The following is a 20,656-nucleotide window of genomic DNA, read 5'->3' as shown; positions in this document are numbered from 1 at the left end:
CTTGGAAGCGTGCGGAAACGAAAGGGATGATTTACTGCGATCCAGCTAGCGCGATGCCTTTGACCATATATGTCGAAATTTCCGGTCCGTCATGACTCACCGAGTGCGCCTTATGTCGATTTCCCAGCGTTCGTTCGCTTTTTTAGAGCGTGTATCAGCCAGTGGCTAAGCCCAAGCTCTGAGCTCTAACATCCAACACTAGCGCGATACATTGCGATGTGCTAACCTCGGGTCCTCTTCACCCCGCGTCTTTTTTGTTGATTTTCATCTACTCCGGCTCTTCCCCCTCCATTTTCGTCTTTCTGGTCTTTGACTTGGTCCCTCTGTAGCCCATCAGACGTCGCAGTGTATGTTCTCAAAAAGGTAGACTCCCGCGCCAATACTTCGATTGCGATTCTGTTACTGGCACCCCCCCAAGCGCAACTCGAACTATTGGAGGTGTTGCAAGGAGGATGTCTACGGCTGCGGACTTATCGTGCGATTGCTGTGGTGTAGATCTGAGCGCATATCTGCGCGTTGCTGCTCTGGCCATCTCCGTCTATGAGTGAGTTCATTTTAACGTGCGCGTTGAGTCGATCTCACGTCTATGCATTTTGCAGTTGGCTATGGACCATCCCGGTAGAGGTCGAAATCTATAGCGCAGAGACATCGCTCTTTAATCTGAGGTGAGCCACTTTGTATGGGATTGTGTTCAGCGGGTCACTGAATTCTCACAATGATAGTCGTCCTTGTGTTCTTTTTATCATGATCCGGTTGGTAATCCCCCTGTTTGTAGAGAGAGAGTTGACTGGACGTCGGCACACCACGCAGATACGTCAGTATAATAACCGTGATTTCTAACTGTGTGGGGTATTTTTCGCACAATTTCTCGTACGAAATGTGTGCACGCTACATGTGGCTTTCACCCGTGATGAAACGTACGACTCCCTTACGTGACCTTCGACTGAGTGTTGACCGGTTCTCCTCGACGTAGCCATTCAGAGCCTAATTGCACATATAATACTATTTGTGCGAACTTGGGCGATTAGCGGACGGGCACAGTGGGTATTCTGGGCGCTCTCGATGATGCTGGCAGCCACTGTTACTGTGAGTATCTGGCATGTTCACGGCTCACGTTCCTACTGAATGTTTGTTTTGCATAGCTCGAATTTTATTCAACGCTTTACAGGCGCGCCCGTGTGTAGCCAGCCACGTCTCTTGCTATCCACTCATGGCTGACATGTGCCTATCTAACAGCCTTGCAAAATGAGCCCGGCAACTGCTCATCCGTGGATGCCAGTGGCTTGAAGATCGCATGGGTTTTCTATCTTGTCTGCATGGTTTACGAAGGGTTGTGCATTGCTATCGCAACGGGATACCTTTGGATGCAGTCTGTCAGCATAAGCGGTATCCATGGCCTTGCTCGTGTTCTCCTCAAGGAAGGGCTTGTCTACTTTACCTTCCTTACAGGTACGTCGTGGTGCCCTGATATTCTCTGTCCTCGCTTTTATCAAACTGGCTGCTGCAGCCGTAAATATTCTCAATCTAATCATATACATTGTTGCTCCCTTGAATTCGCAAACTGCCGCGTAAGTGGTCGCAGCTATTCCCTGGACACCGTACTGACGGATCGTTTTAGTGCCGCGCTCGGGTTCGCACTTACATGGATAATGGCGCAACGGATCCTCATTCAGCTGCATAAATTACGCGGCGGCGTGCGGGCACGCTCCTTTTCGTTCTCCCTCGACGCCGCGTCGGGTATCGGAGGGCTTGCGGAGCAAGATCAGACGAAGGAGAGCTCCGTGCACGCACTGACGTTCCACACACAGTCGCCACCGGTCGTCTCGTGGAAATCGCGCTCGACGCCGATGGTGGGCGACGAAGCTGTTGTCGCACAAGGGAGCGCGATTGAGCTCAGTGCGCAAATGGGTACTGCCACGAGATCGCGTCGGGCGTCGGTTGACCTCGGTGAGTTACCGAGTAGAGATGAATGTGCCTGTGAGGTGGACGTCGAGAGCTTGCAGACGAGGCGACGCAGTTTGCGGCTCCAGCGATGAGGTCATGCTCTGGTTCACGATCGGTCTATCGTTCTACATTAAGTTCATTCTAACTATTATATCCGCCAGTCATGCTGTGTACAGTGCTCTCAGTTTGTTTAGTATCGATGATTAGTGGATGAGCTGGTTGGAGCGTAGATTACCCAGCGGAAGGAGGGCGTTCTGTAAGATCGGCCGGGGAACTCGAACCTTATTAATGCGAATGGGCGGAAACTAAGAGCGGCAGTCAGCTAGCTATAGTGAGTGGTAGCTTCATCAGGAATTAAAGACGATGGCCACGTGATGTGAAAGTCCGTGCGCGGCATACGGGTGCTAAAAATATCTTATCTCTCCGTACTGCAGGCGGTATGTTGCAAGCCGCAATATTTCTCCAGCGTTTTCCCAACCCCTCCTTGCTCCTTCCCTGCATGATCTTGTGCGCATTCTACGTGCCGTAGTTCTCGTCGACGACGGCCACGATCACGACATAGCCCCTCTTCCCGGTAAGGTTCGACTCGGCAGGGCTTCTCTACCTCCCTTGGAATATCTGTCGACTATGCACGCACACGCATCTGCGCCTGCTCTCTTTAGCGTGGTTAGGATCGCGAGCTTCTTGACTTGCGTGCTGGTTGCATTGGGATCTGGAACTAACTATGTGCGTCTGCGTCTGAGGCGTGTTGCTTTATCCTGCATTGACCGTCGTGCTCCAGGTGTTCTCGGGTGAGTCGCGATTCTCATACTGGACGAAAGGCCTTCCTCCGAATGGGAGGTACACCGGCGTTCGCAACACTACCCGACCATCGTTTCGTATCGTCGGATATCTGGATGATAAGCGTTGTCATGTGTCCTATCTTTACCGCTCCAGACATACCTATTTCGCTGTGTCACAATGAGTGGTCTGTGCAACTATATGCACACTCAATCCGTCATTTCGAAGGTCTTCTTGTAGACGAAGTTTCCCGCTTCTTCTAAATCTGGATCTATACACAAATCGTGCTCTATCGTTTTGCCGTCATATCGTCCAGCACTGAATCTACCTGCATTCTCTAGCCTATGCTCCCCAACTCAGTGCTCGGCTCCACCTTTCACATACAAAATTAAACGTGATAGGCCTTTCTGGAAACGGTTCGTACACATGGTACCTCTCGGGTCGAATAGAATGGCAATGAATCGCTGGTCTTTCCAGTGGGCGTGTATGGTACAGCGCCGCTCTGGGGAAGAATAGTCGATACTCGCGGACCGCGCATCCTGCTGGTGATTGCCTTCGTCACTCTCATTATAGGCTATTCCGGAATCCGCCATTTCTATGACGCCGGTCTCCCTGAAGGTGCCACCGACCTTAGCATGGTGAGCTTCTGCTTGCTGGTGCTCTTCGGGTTTCTCTCTGGGCTCGGCGGCAACGGCGGTCTCGCGAGTGCCATGAACTCTACAGCGAAGAGTTTCCCTGACAGGGCGGTATGTTTCCCAAGCAGTCTGCCAGTCTCCTAGCTGATTGTCCACACCTAGAGGGCTACGACGAATGGGGTAGTGCTCTCTGGCTTTGGCCTGTCTGCCTTCCTTTTTTCAACGATTGCGCACGTTGTTTTCCCAGGCGACACATCCTCGTTTCTGCTCGTCCTCGCCATAGGTACCTCGCTCCCGATGGTGCTCGGATTTTTCCTCGTCAGACCCATTCCTCTGCCCTTCTCCGAACTCACGCATAACGTCGAACACGCAGTCACCGACGAGGACGACGAGGACGTCGTCACAGCGCGCGTGGGTTCGCCCACCATTTTCCAGCGCGAGAACAACAGTCACACTCACCTCCTATCGCCGCACCTCCATCACCACCACCACACGGATGAGGAAGACGACGTGCAGGAGCTGCTGCTCGAGGAGCAGTCCCTCGTGTCGCATTTGCACCAGTCGTCCGTCAGCTCGGATTATGTCGTGCCGGTGCTAGCGGACTCTGTGGCGCTGAGCCCGACGCGGAGTGAGAGTCGGCAGCGGTCTCGCAGCGAGTTCTCCGCTTCCCACAGGAGGAGGCGGCTGAGTTCTGATGCTGATGTGAGAGCGCTTGACGGGCTGCCCAATATCCATGGCAAGGGCTTGTTCGCGTCGAGTGATTTCTGGCTGTTGTTTACGGTCACTGCGCTGCGTGAGTCCTGTAGCCTGTCATGGATTGCCACAGATGCTTATGTGTTTTATGACAGTGAGCGGAACGGGTCTGATGTGTATGTGCATTTTATCCGTTCGGGTGAGGATTCGAAGCTCAACTTGCTGCAGACATCAACAACGTTGGCTCGATATCACAAGCTTTGTTTGCCAAAGGCAATCCGGACTATGATGGTGTTAAGGCGTCACAATGGCAAGCTACCCAGGTCTCTGTGATAAGTGTCATGAACTGCCTTGGTCGCATAGGAATCGGTAGATACACCCGACAGTTGTGATCTCTCGACTTGACTGAAGCGACTTCATAGGCATACTCGCAGACTTCACCAAGACATACTTGCATCACCCGCGCTCATGTTGCATAACCCTCATTGCCGCGCTCTTCATACTTTCTCAGGTGATGTTGTACAATGTCGAAAACGTCGGTGAATTGTGGAAGACAAGTGCCGTATTGGGCAGCGCATACGGCTGCTTATTCGGACTTTTCCCTACCCTCACGATCGAGTGGTTCGGCTTGTGTACGTCTGTCCCTACAGTCTGCCACCATTTTGGTCTCTTATCTGGGTGTTGTATGTAGCGCACTTCTCGGAGAACTGGGGCTTTGTGTCGCTCTCCCCCATGATCGGTAGCAACGTCCTCTCCATCGCCTTCGGGCGGAACCTGGACGCGCATGTCCCCGAATCCGAGACTCGCTTGAACAACACTATAACTTCTGTCGCCTCAGTCCCGGTCTCTCCATTTTCTACCGCGTCAGTCGCCTTGCCCGGCTTTGGACCGCCGTCAGCACACCAGTGTCTGGACGGCCGTTCGTGCTACGTGGACACCCTGAAGCTGACGCTTGCGGCGTGCTGCCTCGGCCTTGCGTTGGCTGTGTACGCAGGCTGGCGCGACAGGCGCCGGCAGCATAGGCTCGGACTGGGTGGAGCAGAGGTTTCGCCGGAGATCGTATGGACGGAACAGGAAGGCTAATTGTGGGTGTACGTGCGATGCTGATGTGTATGACATAGACTGCTGTAGTACCGTGGATTGGTGCTGGAAGAACTGGTGGCAGGGGATTAAGGTCGGTTAGACTGTGGTGCATGGTGCTACTAATTGGCGTACTTAAGACTTAGACTAAAGTATCGCACGCGTATTCGCCTGGTTAGTGCGCGTCCTGAGAAGCTCCGTCGTACACTAGGTATCGAAGTACGTTGCTGAGATACTCGTCATGATGCAGGTATATGAGGGGTCTTTATGTCACATACAGCAATATGTGGTGGGTCACATATTCCGTGGGCCGCCTTCTACAGCGAATTGACTTGTCCAAGAGTTGTGTCAAGTAGCATCAATTCTTCTTTTATACTCGTACCCTTCAAAGGGCGTACAGTGGCGTATCGGATCTCTACGAGTACTTTGGAGTCCCCGTATTTTCTCTGAATGCCAAGACAATTATTTCCGTTCCCGGAACAGCTGAATGCTCGGCTTGAGTCTGAACAAAGAAGATTTGTACCAGGGTACCAGATCACTTTCTTCGACAAGATTGTCAAGCTGGACACTATCACAAACCAGACTGAGTATCTCGTGCACCGTCTTCCCCTTGGTTCGCTGGAAGTTTCGGCCCTGCCAGTGAGCCGGCAGCGGCACTGGTGACCGGTCATAGAAAGGTGAGATTTTCTCGAGCTCCCGTATGAACTTTTTAGACATTGATTTCGAAGTCATAGATGGCCACCTCTATGAGCAGAAGGACTTGAAGGGGTCCGACATGTGTGGGCTTCTTGCAGAGATCGAAAACATGTGTTCAAGTAGAGATAGTGTGCGCACTTGAACGAGCGGCGGCACATATTGTGGCCGCGATCAACGATCGTTCAACGTTTCGACCCGCGGCCGATACTGTAGAGACATCGTGAGTAAACTTCCGAGGCGCATACAAATGCTTCATCACGGTGCATTGACGATGGGTAGCGATGTACTCTCTGCTTTACTTTACTTGTCTGGTCCGCATCCAGCCCTGTTATGCGTCCGAGTCCGTCCCCGAATGTCGCGATATCGATGTCTTTTGACACTCTTACTAGTGACTCAGTCTCCGGATATTATGCGGAAACGCTTCCTAACACTTGTACCAGCTGAGCTTGTATGCGCCCTCTAGCGTGCAAGTTGGCACAGGGAGACAGCGGCTTCTTAATCAACTCAAGGCTTGCCTCGTGCCCATTGACGTGATACTTCTTGGCGAATGCGGAGACTATCGTGGCTTCCGCACGGCCGGTGGCATTTTCGGCGCTCTGCACTGTATATAGCCTCGCGTTATCTCTTGGATCCCAAGACCCGCGGCGTACCCTGGACGAAGTCCTCGTGCACAGGTGTCTTGGTTCTGAAGTTGCATCGACGTACAGCTCCAGGACGAGGTCACTTGCCTACAGGCCATCCTCCACATCGAGCTTTGCGTGTCATTTCCTTTGAGATTGAATTTTTATTATTCTACGATTTTCGCCATGCGACCCCAAACTGTAGAGGTATCCCACGACATTGCCCAGGATATCATTAATCTCCAGGGCACTGAAATTGCCAGCTTACGTCGTGAACTGGATGCTGCAAGGGTGAGTGGACGTGTGGTGTCGTAGAACAGTCTCAATGACAATCCTTCAGAGTCGCATAGCCAGTTTAGAGAAGACAGTAGTCGAAGGTGATGAATCGAAGGTGCTCTGTCAAGAACTTCGTATCCTCGTCACGGAGGTATGTTCTGCTTGACTGATGGGCTCGATCTGCTCAATGTTCATGAAATATGCAGGTAACGAATGTCAGAAATTTACAAGAGAAGGTTCAGAAAACCACGGTAGGATTCACTAGCTTTTCCGCTCACTGGTGCCAAAGCCATAATGTGTTTAGTATACCAATGAGAGTCTCCGCGATGAACGCAAGAATTTGCAAGAGCAGTTGAAGGAGACAAAGGTAAATGCGGCCCCTCTCACCGTGCAAGGTTTACTCAGTTTTTCTCACGCAGAACCAGATTGATGCACTGAAGTTACAGCTCTCAGAGGAGTTGAAAGACCAGAAATCTTTAATGATGAGAATCGCACAGCTTGAGGTACAACTGCGTTGTCGTTTCTGTCCTTGTCACAGCCTAGTATCTGATGTTCTCGTGATAGACCCACAAACGTGACCTTTCTGTAGACCTCTTGACGGCCGATAAAGACCGCGCAAGGCTACAGCAAGAACTTGATCAATGCAAGGCCAGTATATCTGATACGATGGCGCTTCATTGTCCCGCTAACCAACCTTCAGAGTGTGAATGAGGACTTAAAGGCCAAAGTTGAGCAGAGTAATAAAGTGGAGCAACTTGTTCGAGAGCTACAAAGCCTTGTTGAGCTCGTGGTATGGTGAACAGATTAACAAATTGTTCATATCTCACCTTAAAACCTCATCAGATTGCTCAAAACAGGGCCCCCAAGTCACATACTTCCGAAGTGAGTACATGTTCTCCCTGTTAGTCTAAGCTGCGGTGGATTGACACATCTGCTACAGCGGGAAGATTTGCACGTTAGTCTGAAATGCACACAGATCGCATTTGCAGAAGCTTCGGTATTTAGGAGTTGTCATTGTGTGCAGAAACTAATATGGATCCTGACATTGATATCATAGTTACGGAATGATACAATCTCAAGAGAGCTCTCGGAGGTATGTGCATCTCGAGATGCTCTACAGAAACAAATTGAGTGCTGTGAGGTATGCCCGCCACAACTCAGGTGTGTGCAAAAAGTGTCCTACTAACACATCATTGGCATGCCAGGTACGGAATGATGTGATCCAGAGCGAGCTCTCGGAAGCATGCATGTCTCGAGACGCTCTACAGGAACAGCTTAGTCTTTCCGAGGTATGGTCGCATCGACTCATTAAGCATGATCTGTCAACACACTCACCGCATTGCCAGTCGCAAAATCTCACCCTGACAAAGGAATCGGTGTTGCTGCGTGAATCTTATGATTCACTACAGGATGAGGTAGACCGCTGTAAAGTGGGTTTGCAACTCTTGCGATATAAATTAGACATTTTGAGTCAAGTATGCACTCAGGCTTCTTGTGCATCCTTGAGGATGCAAGTGTTCTCCGATCTCGGGATGACTCCTCAGTCCATGCCTGAGTCACTTCCGTCGTGTATGGCTGAGATTGAGTGCATTAGCAGGCAAGCTAAGGTATTCTTTCAGTGTCATATGAGTTCTGCAGGTGAACAGGGCTGATGATCTGTCTGATGCAGGAAATGCAAGATCAGATACTCAAAGAAGAGCGCGAGAATCGCCGGGAAACCCAAGACCTGATGCAAGAACAGATATCGCGTCTCCTGGATGCCGTCACTGAGCAGGAGGTGAGCGTGTGTGCTCGTAGTGTGAAGGGACATGTATCTACCATTTCTACAGATTTCTTTACGGACTGCTCGTGAGGAACGTGACAAATCACAGGTGAGGAGTAACTGGATTGTTATATGTAGGAGGCTTATCATGGACAATATCACCCTCAGGAAAGTGCGGCCACCCTCCTCACCGATATGACTGTGCTTCTTGCAGAGATTGCCGAGTGTCGGTCGGCGCTCGATACTGCCAAAGTGAGTAATACTCAAGGTGTAGCTGCAAGTATGGTTTCAAAGCAGAAATTCTAATTTATCTAGGCTCAAGAACAGTTGATCGAGGCAGCAGTTGCATCGCCAAGACCAGAGGCTATCTCCGATGATTTGGGACCTGGTGCACCTGCTAAAGACTTTCCTGGTGAACCATCTGATCATAACATAGTCACTCAATATGCTGGGGTAGACTGTGCAAGAGTAGCAGAATGGGCGGTACTCCCTCCTCGCGGTTTGGGAAATACATTCGACTCAGTAGAGACAATGTTTGTCCCTTTTGCAACGCACGCGGTTAGCTTGGCCATCATTCAGAAGGTTTGTATTATTTTTGTCGAACTTCTTATGCATGTTGACCACTACTTCATTATCTAGACTTTGTGAGTGTATTCATCCGGTTGACCCCATTCATTGCGGTCTTAAAAGGTTGCCCTTACTAGAAGTGCTGCGGATGTTTGTATCACCTGTGCACAAGACTTGGTTTGGGTGAATTGCCCCGATGATGCTTTCTTTGTCAAGGCTGCTCAGCGCCTTGCGAAAGAGAACGAATTGAAAGCATGCAAGAATAAGGCAATGAAACGTTTGCAGCAGCAGGCCAAATGCGAGCTGATACTCCATGTTTCCGGGGCATTTTACTACGTCGGGACCTACAACGTTGGACAGCAGGAGAAACTCAGTCGGGAGGGGTTTGATGCACTGCCACAGCCAGTGCGTAGCCTTGTCTCTGCAATTTTCCACTATGGACTGGATCTTTGTTCTATAATACAGGTACAAAACACTCTCATATCTTCATCATGCCACAGTGCATCCCTGCAGCCTGAGTTGCGGGCGATGTACTCTACTGGATGGGTCGCAGGTCTCAAATATCCTCTACGTCGCGTTGGATACAATCATGCGTTACATGCTCGACTGCTGCGCCTTTGGCCTTCGTCTACTGATACAGGGTGGGAGTCTCATTAGGATGAGAATTCGAGGAAGCAGGGGCGTAGTGGCATCTTACACGTTTTGCAATCTTGTTTTTTTCTGTGTACTGATATCCCCGACCTGACCATCGATGAGTTTTGACTGTTCTGCACCATAGTAATCTGTTGACAAGCTTGAAATTTTGGACCAAAATTGTGACACTTGAAAGCTTGAACTATCAGGTGGGTAGGTAATGTCGTACTTACCGACACTTGCAAGCTACAATTTCGCTACAGTTTCTCGCGAAGTGGCTACATGCTAACATGACCATACAAAGAGATCTTGTTATCTAACGTCACACCGACGGCGACGAAGTATAAAGACCGGTGCAAACTCTAATCCATACCAATCTCCCAAAATGCGCATCAATGTCACGGATAAGGAAGTCTGTTGGTACTCTAGCGGAGCGGCCTCCCATGAGCTTCGGCCACATTGACCAAGTACAAGGCTCCATGCGCTGCGCCGTGTGTGCTGTATCCACTGGTGACTGGCCTATTAAGCTGTGTGGTCGGCATTGAGACCGGACACCAACTTCGCTTCTAACTCGTTCCCATCTCTGGAATTTCCACTAGCTTCTTTCTGCCTTATGAACCCCGTTCGCTCGCAGCTCGCTCCAAGTTTCTTCACCATCTCTCTCCAAGATGAATATTCTGTTCCGCAGCTTCTTCATTACCGCTACCATTGCATTTGCCTTTACAGCAAGGCTTGGTACATACCTTGGTACGTGTCTATTCTATTATCGTTGTCCCCTGCCCGCCTGACACTCTTCAGTCGGTGCTACACCGATGTTCGACGATATGAGGTACATGCTTTGGGAGGAAGAGTTGGCCTCGCTCGTGCCTTACTCTATCTATGCGGAGAGCACTCCGAGTACTGTGTCCTCTATTCCTGCTACCACCGTGTTTTCCGCGGTCCCCGATCCTACTCCCGGGCCGCCCGCCGTCTCCTCAGGCATAACCTCTGTTATCTCCCCAGAGATCCATAGCACAGATGTCCTCTCTTTCAAGCCCGTTCCGTCTCCTAGTGCCGTGGGCCCATTTTACTTCACGAAATGTGCATAATAAATTTTGACTCTCGCTTTAATAGGGCTGTCACGTCGATACCGCGCAGAGCAATGATATTGGAAGGCTGTATGCAGTCGGAGGCACCGGGCTCGTGGTCGTGACCAGCATCGCGGCCCTATATCTGGCGCTTTGAGGACTCGCAGTGCTTCTGAATCCGTCTCCTCCTTGCTCCTCCTTGCTGTACATGCTGTGCATGTGCGTGATCTCGTTATCTGCAGGTATCCATGGTCTTGCAGGACTTGTTCGATGTGGTCCACGATGTAGCATATGTAGTACGCTAATCCACATACTAGTAGAATACCCTGAGTTGTAGCAGGCAGACTGAATTGTAGCATGTAATTTCTATTAGAACGGCCCGCGATATTGTGGAGTAATCACCGAGCGCCTTAGATCTGTCTGTCAAAACGCTTGTACACTTCAGCTAAGATGGAAGAGTCAACGTGATGGGGAATGACTCGACAATGAGTAACATAAGTACAAGAGGTCGGATTGTCCCATTTACATCCGCTCTCAACACACCTGAAAATGTCTGAAAGCGCAGAATCCACGACCATGCGAATCCAAGGAACCGCGTTGTACCACATATTGATCATCGCAGGGTACCCGTCTCCAGCAGAGATCGCCAAGTACCGGACGCTCCGTCTCCTTGCCCTCAGCACGGACCCGTCATGCTTCAGTTCCACGTACTCGCGCGAAACGGCGTTCACCGAAGAGGAGTGGAGTGAGAGACTTTACTCTGGGTCGGGAAAGAAGGCGACCTTTGTAGCAGTGAGGACAGACAGCGGAGAATGGGTGGGCATGGTGACGATGGTTACACCGGGCGGTATTCCTGAGATCATATATGTTCCGACGGTGCGAGAGAAGACATATCTCGTTGTCGGGATGTGGGTGTGCCCCGAGCACAGGCGGAAAGGTCTCGGGTAAATGTTAGTGGACGCAGGAATGCAGTGGACTGAACAGAGAGCGAGACATAACAGGACAAGAGGTGCAGTGTTAGTGTTGGAATTCAAGACATGGAATGAAGCGGGGAAGGGGCTGTATATAAGAAGGGCAGGGCTGGAGGAGTTGCCGGTCGAAGGAGAGACGGAATCAGTGTGGATGAGAAAACGGTTGGTAGTAGATTAGATTAGATTAGATTTGGTTTTAGATCAGATGGATTGGCAGACGCCGCGGACGGATCCGAGTCCTCTGGCAGTGCTCACCGCCGTTGCCGTTCAACTTGTCCCCGGCGAGTTCATCGTCGCCGTCCCTCAAGGTCTCCGAGCTTCCTGCAGTCAGTGAGTGCTAAGTCCATCTCAACATTATTAGCTCACATCTTTGACTTTGTGTGATCAACCTCACCCTTCATGACAGGCGGTCGCGACCTATGGACAATAGAGCTCAGCCGACGGTCGTGACGGGTCCGACTGATTTCAATCTCCCTCTCACATCACCTTCCATTCGTTTACATTCACAGTATCAGCAGAAGCGTCCCCTTTCATCTCGTGTCTCTCCTGTCTCCAGTAGTGGATCCTCCCAAGATGCCACGGACCGGCAAACGCAGCTGGAGGAGTCTCTCAGGCGCACCGTCACGCTTGTCTTTTGGTATCAGGTCAGCTCGTGAACCTTCTATGTCATCTTCCACCAGTCGTTTTGTTTTGTCTCAGCTCAGCGTGGTCAGATTTATCTCATCTGTGAGATCGATGTTCTCGCCCACTGCATTGGAGGAATTGACTCACATTAGCAGTGCAAGGCGAGACTACTTTGTTTCCTACCATTTTCACCGTCTCCTCCTTATGCGAGCTGGGCAAGGGTTAGCGCTGCGGATCTCCTCGATGGAGCGTTAGACCCTGTGATACGCGTTCGAACGGCCTTCTAATCTGCATCTCCTGGTTAATATATACGTCGAGTGGTCACAAATATTGACCCGCGTTATTCCCGGGGCGTCCTAGTGTACTCGTCACGAAGTGTATCATCCCACCTTCCCGTCCCTTCGTCCAAGATATTAACCAAGTCTACTACCCAGGCGAACTCTGAACCAATCCGCCTGCACCAAGAGATTTCCATCTTTCCTTTTTTCCAGCTCTCCCAATTCACGCAGCTCATCGCAGACCTGCAGCTTCCCTCCACGGCCTACGTCGACACCTACAACCCGGACACTCGTACCTGGGAACAGCAGGCGCTCTCTGCAGTGCGTGTCGTGGACAGCAACCAGCGCCTGCTGTACCGTACTCGCCGCAGCCTCCTCGAGGGTTTGATGGATAACGAATGCCCCGGCTTAGCAGACGAGGTGGCTATGCAGCCATCAGCACTCACAACACGTTTGCCACCGAGAGTGTCCATAGGGAAGAGGTCTGCAGCCGAGATAGGGCCTACTCTGACCCCGTCACCGCCGGCCAAGTGCCCTAGGTCGGAATCCTGTCAGGGCTATTTCACTGGCGTATCCCAGCACTCCTCGCCAGGCAACCAGGCGTGCTCGGCTTCCTCTTCGCTCACTTCTTCGCCTACTGGATCACCCACAACAACCCTAGGGCAGCAGTCACCATCCGATGTTCCTCCCGCACAGCAACAAGCACTTCTGACTCAGCACTCAGCGTACGTCCCTACCTCAGGGCGACATTTACTTGCCTCCCGCTCTCCTTCTACAGCGCAATCACCGACGAGTTCGGACGGCGCTGGCGCCAGCAGATTCAGTGGAAAGCGCCACTGGCCGACCGACTTCACCGTCGCGGAGGTCCACGCGGGCTTGCGCCAGATGGACGCGGAAGTGGCCGCACAGCCGGCGCTCACGCAGAGCGTCGCGTTTGCACGCGTGTTCAACTGCAAATACGTCAAGTCCACCGTGTGCCGGCACAAGGCGGTGTGGCGCAGCGCGGGCAGAGACGTCCTGGAGGCGGTCGGCGAGCGCACGTTGTGGAGTGAATTTGTGAAGCGCGTCGAGGGCCGCGCTGGACGCCGGCGGGCCGGTGGTGGTGCGGAGCACCATGAGGGCCACGAGGCGGCGACTGTGCCGGTGACGATAGGGATACCAATGCTGGTGCATGTGCCGCCAGTGGAACCTGGTGTGAAACCACGTGTATCAGTGGAGGATCCTGCTGTAGGCCCCCTCGGACCACCTCTTCCTCCAAACGACATTCCAGGAGGTAGCTGGGCTCGTTACTCATATGCGTCCTACACAGCTGATGGCCGGCAATCGTCAGATACTGTCACGTTTACTCGCCGTAACACAGGCGATTCCCCCATATTCGAGTCCTTCCCTAGCCGTACCGACGGTGCGTCTCGTGCGCTCTATCCTGTTGTTGTAGGATGACGATTTCCGTGCGCGCTTGGCCCTCCCAGATACGAGCGAAACCCCCGGTGCCCTTTCCGCTCCCCTCCCGGCGAACACGAGCGCAGCGACTCATCCGCTGGCACCACGGTGATTGTATAAATGTTTTCCGATTCCGTCGCTCTCTCCGCTCTCGCATAGTTGTCTTTCTTTGCATCTATACAGACATTGAGGTTATTCTTGTCCCATCCATCGAGGTTATCTGTATCATAGTCGACCCTGTAGCATATGAAGATATGAGGTTCGGGGAGGATTGGTTATCCGGATACGAGGTTATCGTGCATATATCTGGCTCTCACGGGCGCATACATACGATCGCCTAGTTACACATACATGCAATGACATTATCTTAATCATTATACGCACTGTAGTGGTGTCTTGCGACAATGAGGACGTTCTAGTACGTGACGCGTGCCAGTGACACCAACCGGTAAAACGCGTGACAACACGCGTACTGACTCGGACGCGTCGCGGTTGCCACAGCGGCGGACCACGGTTACGTCGTATACCGATGCTTGCTGTTGATATTCCTGCAAAACGGTATATTCCGCACTGCGTCACCAAATTGCTTCACAATATGCTCTGGGAAGTGGCGCTGACTTGGAGATGCACTAAGTCGAACCGCGCCAGCGAAGAACTCGAATCATCGCAAAGGTCTTGAGGTTGTCTCCATCGCGCCAAAAATTGTGTGTATACTCTACTTGTATGAGATCAAAAGGCTTAATCCCGTATAGTTCATGACCGGCGATCGTATTTCTGTGGGTCATGTTCTCTGAAGTGACACCTCATTGCGAGCCGGTCTTTGAGTTGTTTTTCGCTCCGAAAGTTACGCCAAAAAGGTATTCAAACATTCAAACCTGGCTACGACTACACAAGACAGGACACGCGTAAAAGACTCTGCGCAAGGTCAAGACACTGAATACACTACACTAGATCCAAATCCTACAGCTTTCTGCGGTGCACAAAAGGTTCTCAGTTTATAATTTATTCGCAAACTGGACGAGCCGATCATGGAATGCGGTATTGTATCCAACACGCTGGAAGGGGAACTTGATCGCCGAAATTTGTCCACTGTAGTACATTTGCCGTACTGTCTCCTGGTAATTGCCATCCTTCCGCATCTGTTTACCGGAAATTGACTTCCTGATCAGAGAGTCTTGTGGCTGGGGAAAATGAAAGTGAGCAGTCATCCTGCGCAAATATGTTCAAAGTGTATGAAGGACTGGACTCACCGTCGATGGCATGGCCTTAAAATCCTCCATGTCGAGGATCTCACCTCGGCCGAGTGTGTAGGTGCCAAGGTAATACTGTACCCCCGCGATGTCGGTGACAAGCTCAATCTTGCCCCGTTCCTGCAACTGACTGATCTGGACGTCCGTATGGGGTTTCCAAGTCTTATCCTGTGTTAGACGTTGAGATGTTCTGACGTAGAATGGATGACCCGGAAAATCATCCCATAACAAGCCTCTAGGCTTCAGACTTGAGATGGCACAGGCTTTGAAACCCAGCCTGAATGGAGGCCACCATTAGGCTGAATATAGCAATGTATCTTGGTACTTACAATGCCTATACAAACATGGCCGGTGAGCTAAATGCAAATAGACCGCAAATGATGTAATACCAACTCGATCCATCTGTTTTTTCTTCCAAATATGCTTTGCGAAAGGTTCGAAATTCGCCTGTATAGTGCTGATGTCCAAGCACATGCTTTGTGCAATATTCTTTTCCATCGTCGCTGCGGAACTTGACATATGCTGATTGAGCTCTTCACCGTACACGCCGGTGGAGGGATTAGCTTACGCTTCATGACGACTTGCGTCAGTTGTAATAGAAGTGGGGTTCAACATGTTGGAGACAACGTCGCGTGCTTGTGCCGTGAGTGCAATCTGAAGGTCTGATATGTATTGCTAGCTAGCATGACGCGGTTGCACTCACTTTGGTTGCCTCAAGCTCTGACCGACATTGGGCCAGGTCGACGCAAGTGGCGGTTAGATCTCTTGTCAAATCTGCGACGTTTGTCTAGTAACGGAATAAGATGGAATAGCCGACGATAAGTCTCTAGAGCGCAGCGACTAAAACTTCACTGTTCACACCTGCAATCTGTCACGTTCTTCGCAGATAGCTTCGAGTGAAGCCTGTTCAAGTCGTGTAAATACAAGGGGCGATCAACAAGCAGCCTGGGCCATACTTGCCTCCTGCTCAGTGGTCTTATCCAGCAGACTTGACATTTTCTTTTGTCCCGATAGAGGCAGGACATGGAGAACATCTTCATCTTCATTGATGCACGTCTCCTGTCATTGCAAAAGATCAACAAGGTTTGCTCAACCTTCATACCAAATATCCGCCGGACCTCACGTACTCTCGACCCCCATCTTGTTCGGTCGATGCAACCGCAAACGTCTCCCCCACACATTTTCCCAAGATCACATCTTGCTTCCTTGAAGACACTGCGAATGTCTCGCCCTCCCCATGGTCAGAAGACTGAGAATAAGGTTGCTCAGCGCGTGTCTTTTCGGCAATCGAAGGGTGAGTTAATATACGTACATCTGTACAATGCAACTCATCTAGAGTTGCACCCTGGGATTCTCCGAGCGAATTGCTAGACAATGCCTGGAATTGTGACTAGTGTCATGATGCCTTGGGTTAGAATAGCGGCAAATAAGTCAAAAATACCTCCAAGCGCTTTAGCTGTTCCTGCATCGCATCTCGAGCAGTGCACGCCTCACAAAGCTCTCTAGAAAGTGCATCGTTCCGCGCCTGCATCAGATACACTAAGTCAATATCCGTAGTCGGTTCAGCCCCAAAATGAAAACGGAGAACACACCGAAGCTTCTGCAAATGCAACCTGTGCACACTTGAGGGCGATGCGTAGATCTTCGTCCTGAAGGAAATGTCAATATGAACCTATCATATGGAGACAAGCGACCTAGCATTAGAGGTACGAGCTTGAATATCGTTCGCTTGAGTAGTCTGGTGAAGTGTTGGCGTAAGACACCAACTGGTTATCCACAATTCGCCACACCACAAGTCCGATGAGTTTTTGCAACTTCCGTTCGAGCAAGTCTATATTGGTACCATCCCTGAGATTTGCGTTCAAAGCTTCGTTCGCACTCTTAAAGCACTGCTGTAGACAGATTGCTAGAAAGAAGCGCATGAGCTGGTACGTACCTTGAGTTCACTTAATTCGAGGCGAAGACGGGCGATTTCCCCCGCTTGCAGTTCAATCAGACTCTCTACCACATCGTCCGACAGATTCAGCCGACTAAGTCGCATGGTATCGTTTATGAGCTCAGATCGTTCAGATCAGGTCAAGACTGGTGCATATCAGTCGATCAAGAGACCTCGACTGCGGCGAGGACCAGAGTGTCGATGAAGCGGTATGCGAGCACTTAACCTCGTCTCGAGTTCAAGGTGAATGAGTGCGGGACGTTCGAAGTTACCTGCGCGCGCAGCCTCAGCCGGAGAACGATGCGGGTCAACTCGTGGACAAGGATGACAAGGCCGCACCGTGGCGCACGCCTTTCTATAGGACAGTGTAGCGCCAGTGGATAAGGTTTTCCACTTTGGGCTTTCTATACAATGTCGTGCACACGAAGAATATACACGCGTTCTCCGCGTGCAGTGGGGACGTCTGAACGAGACGGGAACGCGTGGCAGGATTCAGATGTCGCCGGTGTCTCGGATCGCAAGTGAGATTCGTTCGCCGGTGTTCCTTTCGGCAAACGCGATCGAGGTGTGCGTCGGTCAAAGTGTATTGAGGCCGACTATGATCTGTGATATGAAGAGTGTACTTACAAACATCTAACTGTATTAGAAATACGCCTGATCAGCGAGCCTCGCGGAAGCCTGACTCTCGCCACTCCTGCGTATTGCGCGCAGGCTATGATACTTTGCGAGAAAAAGCGATCTAACTTGCATTGATGAAGCAACGTGGTAGAATGTACTGTATGTATAGAAATGATTAAGTAAGTGCGATACAAAAGAACGGTGATATTCGCGGGGCGTGCAATCCCTGGCTTCGCCGAGCCCCGATCCTATGCGCTCGCGTCGGCGGACGCCACGAACCGGGGTGCGCACCGTGTCCGGGGAAGGGCAGAGGGTCGAAAGCAGTGAGCCCTCGGAGGCCCTCGGCTGTCCCCCATGGCTCGAGCCGAGGCGCGACAGCACCGGCCGTCCAGAGTGTCTATAGTGATGCGTTGTGCTGTCTATACGAATGTTCGTGGCGTGCGTAAAAAACGTTGCAGATGGGATCTTCCATTAAGGTGTCCATGCGGGAAAGATTATCCGGGATGGGAATAGGCGGCTTACACCTTCTTCTCGGGCTCCTCGTCGTCTGCTGCTGCGCCGATCGCTTCGGCCTCGAGCAGCTCTGCGATGCGCAGGTCCTGACGAAGCGGTGTTAGTGGACGGTTGGGACGGGTGGGCGATGCGATGTAGGGGGAACACGATACTCACGGGCGACGGCGAGAAGCGACTCCTCTTCCGGATCGCAGCGCCGTATTTGTAGAACAGGAACGGGCTTGGTAGGAGGACGACCAGGATGAGGCCTAGTAACGTGCACGCCCAATTGATGCCCAACTGGAGGCGGGTGAGCGGGGGAAGACAAGGGGTGAGGAAGGGAGAAGTACGCACGTTGTCGTACATCTGGACTGTGAAGAGCGGAAAGCCGGCTGCGATAGCGGAGCGAACGAGCGTATTCGCCGAGAGTGCGGAGGCAGCGTATAAGAGGTACGTGTCGACAAGGTACGACTGTGGGCCCTCCGTCAGCAACCCGTCGCGAGCACACAACGGAAGGAGGTATATAAAAAACGACGCACGATGAACGAGACGAAAACGAGGCTAACGCCGTACCCGATGAAGATCGTCGCGAACGCGGGCGCGACCCAGCTCACACTCGCGTACGCGCCGGTCCAGCCGAGCCAGAAGCAGCCAATGATGAGCGTGGGCGCGCCGATCATCGCGCCGGTGAGGCGCCCCTCTGGCGGCGGGAAACCATGCCACTTGGGGATCAGCGCGTCGTGGTGGCGCGACAAAAACCAGAAAGTGGCGGCGCCGAAGGTCGTCCCAATCCCAACACCGATGAAGATCAGCCCGCACTCGCCAATTGTGAAGCCGTGTTTCCCCATGAAGATCACAGGCATCGCTTCGAACACTGGGGTATGGTAGGGTCAGCGGAGTGCACACAATGTGGGGGAAAAACGACGCGCACGGGAGTAGAGGATGCCGTAGATGAACGCGGTGTAGAGCGTGACGAGTACGAGGATCGGCTCCATCACGAGCATGATGATGGGCCGGTATAGCGTGCGATGCAGGACGCCCCGGACGGACCAGTCTGACTTCTCGTGCTCGGCGAACTTGTCCTTATTTGCAACAGGGTCTGCCTTCCGCAACCTGCGGGCCTGCAGAAAATTCTTTTGAGCATACATCGGGGTAATCTAGCAATAAATACCTTCCCACCTTCCGCTGCAGGATGACGGGTGCATACGTCTCGGGCAGGAAGAAGATCATGATCACTGTGCAGGTCCCTGCAAAAATCATCATGATCCAGAATACCCACCTCCACCCGAGGTAGCTCGAGGTCAAACTGGCAACCAACAAGGTCAGAAAATAATCCGACTCTATGACGCAGCGGGCACCGCTCACAATCCACCCACGATGGGGCCGAGCACGGGACCGGTGAACACGCCCGCGACGAACATACTGGTGGCGTGCCCGCGGTTGACGGGGTCCCAAATATCCACTATGACGCCCCCGCAGTTAGTGAGGGGAGCGACGGCGAAGAAGCCGCCGAGGAAACGGGTCACGAGCAACGTCTCAATGTTGTGCGCGAGAGCCTGGCCGAGGTGCAGGAGAGTGTAGGCGCTGAGTGCGACGATGAACATGGGTTTGCGCCCGAGCAGCTCGGAGCCGGGTCCCCAGATGAAGGGCCCGAATATGTAGCCGCAGAGGAAGACGGAGGTGACGAGGTAGGCGGTCTCCTTCGGCTTATGGAAGTGCGCGGCGATGTTGGTGCCGGCGAAGGACGGCGCAGAGGAGGCGAATGTTCTGCAGGAGGATAGATATGAGCGGGTTTGATACTGGACATAATATAACGGAGGACGTACACGTTGACGGTCATGAGGAGGCATATAACGGTGATGCCCCACTTGCGTGCGAGCGACCAGCTCTGCGGGTTTTCGGGGTCATCGGGGCCGTCCCAGGTTACCTTGTCATAGTCAAGCACCTCCTCTTTCTGAGGGGGCAGGTAGGGGCCCGGCTGCCTCGAAGGCGGGTCTCGTGGGTCGTCGCCGCCGTATTGCTCTGTGCGAAACTCGTCTATCTCCCACTCAGGACGGGGGTCCACCTCTGTGGCGCTGCTAGACTTGGACGGTACTGGGCGTAAATCCATTCTAAAGAAACTGTGAAGGACAGAAAAGCCAGAGGTCAGGGAAGCAGGAGGGCAGGGAGGGACGGAGAGGGCAGCCGGGACTGTCTAGAGGCGGGGTGCGGCTTATGTATGGAGGGGGGCCCTGACATATGGCTGGTTTGTTTCTGGCAAGATCTGCATCTGGCGCGCTGCGGGAGCGGGACCG

At 52.2% G+C, this 20,656-nt stretch overlaps 6 protein-coding genes across 6 annotated transcripts; 4 read left to right on the top strand and 2 right to left on the bottom strand.

Moving 5' to 3' along the window:
- Positions 1 to 452: 452 nt before the first annotated feature.
- Positions 453 to 2,036, top strand: SCP_0202430 (hypothetical protein; the record flags this gene model as incomplete). Its single annotated transcript, XM_027754158.1, has 9 exons — positions 453 to 544; positions 600 to 665; positions 723 to 752; positions 811 to 917; positions 974 to 1,086; positions 1,143 to 1,176; positions 1,237 to 1,449; positions 1,508 to 1,568; positions 1,619 to 2,036. 9 exons carry the CDS (start codon positions 453 to 455, stop codon positions 2,034 to 2,036), a joined length of 1,134 nt encoding a protein of 377 aa, XP_027609959.1.
- A 1,323-nt stretch (positions 2,037 to 3,359) lies between these two features.
- SCP_0202420 (predicted protein) lies at positions 3,360 to 5,135 on the top strand (the record flags this gene model as incomplete). The annotated part of the gene is made up of 6 exons (XM_027754157.1): positions 3,360 to 3,470; positions 3,522 to 4,152; positions 4,208 to 4,228; positions 4,281 to 4,421; positions 4,475 to 4,684; positions 4,744 to 5,135. 6 exons carry the CDS (start codon positions 3,360 to 3,362, stop codon positions 5,133 to 5,135), a joined length of 1,506 nt encoding a protein of 501 aa, XP_027609958.1.
- Positions 5,136 to 6,634: 1,499 nt separating this feature from the next.
- SCP_0202410 (hypothetical protein) lies at positions 6,635 to 9,240 on the top strand (the record flags this gene model as incomplete). Its single annotated transcript, XM_027754156.1, has 18 exons — positions 6,635 to 6,739; positions 6,789 to 6,875; positions 6,931 to 6,975; positions 7,029 to 7,091; positions 7,144 to 7,227; positions 7,425 to 7,514; positions 7,568 to 7,606; positions 7,665 to 7,721; positions 7,782 to 7,865; positions 7,930 to 8,013; positions 8,071 to 8,154; positions 8,212 to 8,331; positions 8,394 to 8,501; positions 8,554 to 8,595; positions 8,655 to 8,738; positions 8,802 to 9,068; positions 9,126 to 9,130; positions 9,177 to 9,240. The coding sequence occupies 18 exons, from the start codon at positions 6,635 to 6,637 to the stop codon at positions 9,238 to 9,240; spliced, it is 1,512 nt and encodes a 503-aa protein (XP_027609957.1).
- Positions 9,241 to 10,354: 1,114 nt separating this feature from the next.
- Positions 10,355 to 14,178, top strand: SCP_0202400 (hypothetical protein; the record flags this gene model as incomplete). Its single annotated transcript, XM_027754155.1, has 10 exons — positions 10,355 to 10,433; positions 10,485 to 10,741; positions 10,800 to 10,843; positions 11,314 to 11,697; positions 11,755 to 11,890; positions 11,942 to 12,054; positions 12,131 to 12,368; positions 12,783 to 13,899; positions 13,957 to 14,028; positions 14,096 to 14,178. The coding sequence occupies 10 exons, from the start codon at positions 10,355 to 10,357 to the stop codon at positions 14,176 to 14,178; spliced, it is 2,523 nt and encodes an 840-aa protein (XP_027609956.1).
- An 883-nt stretch (positions 14,179 to 15,061) lies between these two features.
- Positions 15,062 to 17,357, bottom strand: SCP_0202390 (hypothetical protein; the record flags this gene model as incomplete). Its single annotated transcript, XM_027754154.1, has 15 exons — positions 15,062 to 15,247; positions 15,317 to 15,593; positions 15,646 to 15,650; positions 15,710 to 15,827; positions 15,885 to 15,970; positions 16,020 to 16,103; positions 16,178 to 16,219; positions 16,277 to 16,375; positions 16,419 to 16,565; positions 16,629 to 16,694; positions 16,758 to 16,841; positions 16,909 to 16,965; positions 17,016 to 17,054; positions 17,107 to 17,196; positions 17,253 to 17,357. 15 exons carry the CDS (start codon positions 17,355 to 17,357, stop codon positions 15,062 to 15,064), a joined length of 1,485 nt encoding a protein of 494 aa, XP_027609955.1.
- A 1,031-nt stretch (positions 17,358 to 18,388) lies between these two features.
- SCP_0202380 (Citrinin biosynthesis cluster MFS transporter mrr1) lies at positions 18,389 to 20,472 on the bottom strand (the record flags this gene model as incomplete). The annotated part of the gene is made up of 8 exons (XM_027754153.1): positions 18,389 to 18,469; positions 18,540 to 18,662; positions 18,717 to 18,833; positions 18,902 to 19,236; positions 19,294 to 19,483; positions 19,542 to 19,668; positions 19,728 to 20,129; positions 20,189 to 20,472. 8 exons carry the CDS (start codon positions 20,470 to 20,472, stop codon positions 18,389 to 18,391), a joined length of 1,659 nt encoding a protein of 552 aa, XP_027609954.1.
- Positions 20,473 to 20,656: the final 184 nt, after the last annotated feature.

The sequence above is a fragment of the Sparassis crispa genome (genome assembly GCF_003851025.1).
Source record: "Sparassis crispa DNA, contig_000001F, whole genome shotgun sequence".
Taxonomy (NCBI): domain Eukaryota; kingdom Fungi; phylum Basidiomycota; class Agaricomycetes; order Polyporales; family Sparassidaceae; genus Sparassis; species Sparassis crispa.
Note: the sequence above shows the minus strand (reverse complement) of the source record. Positions and strands in the feature narration are given on the sequence as shown.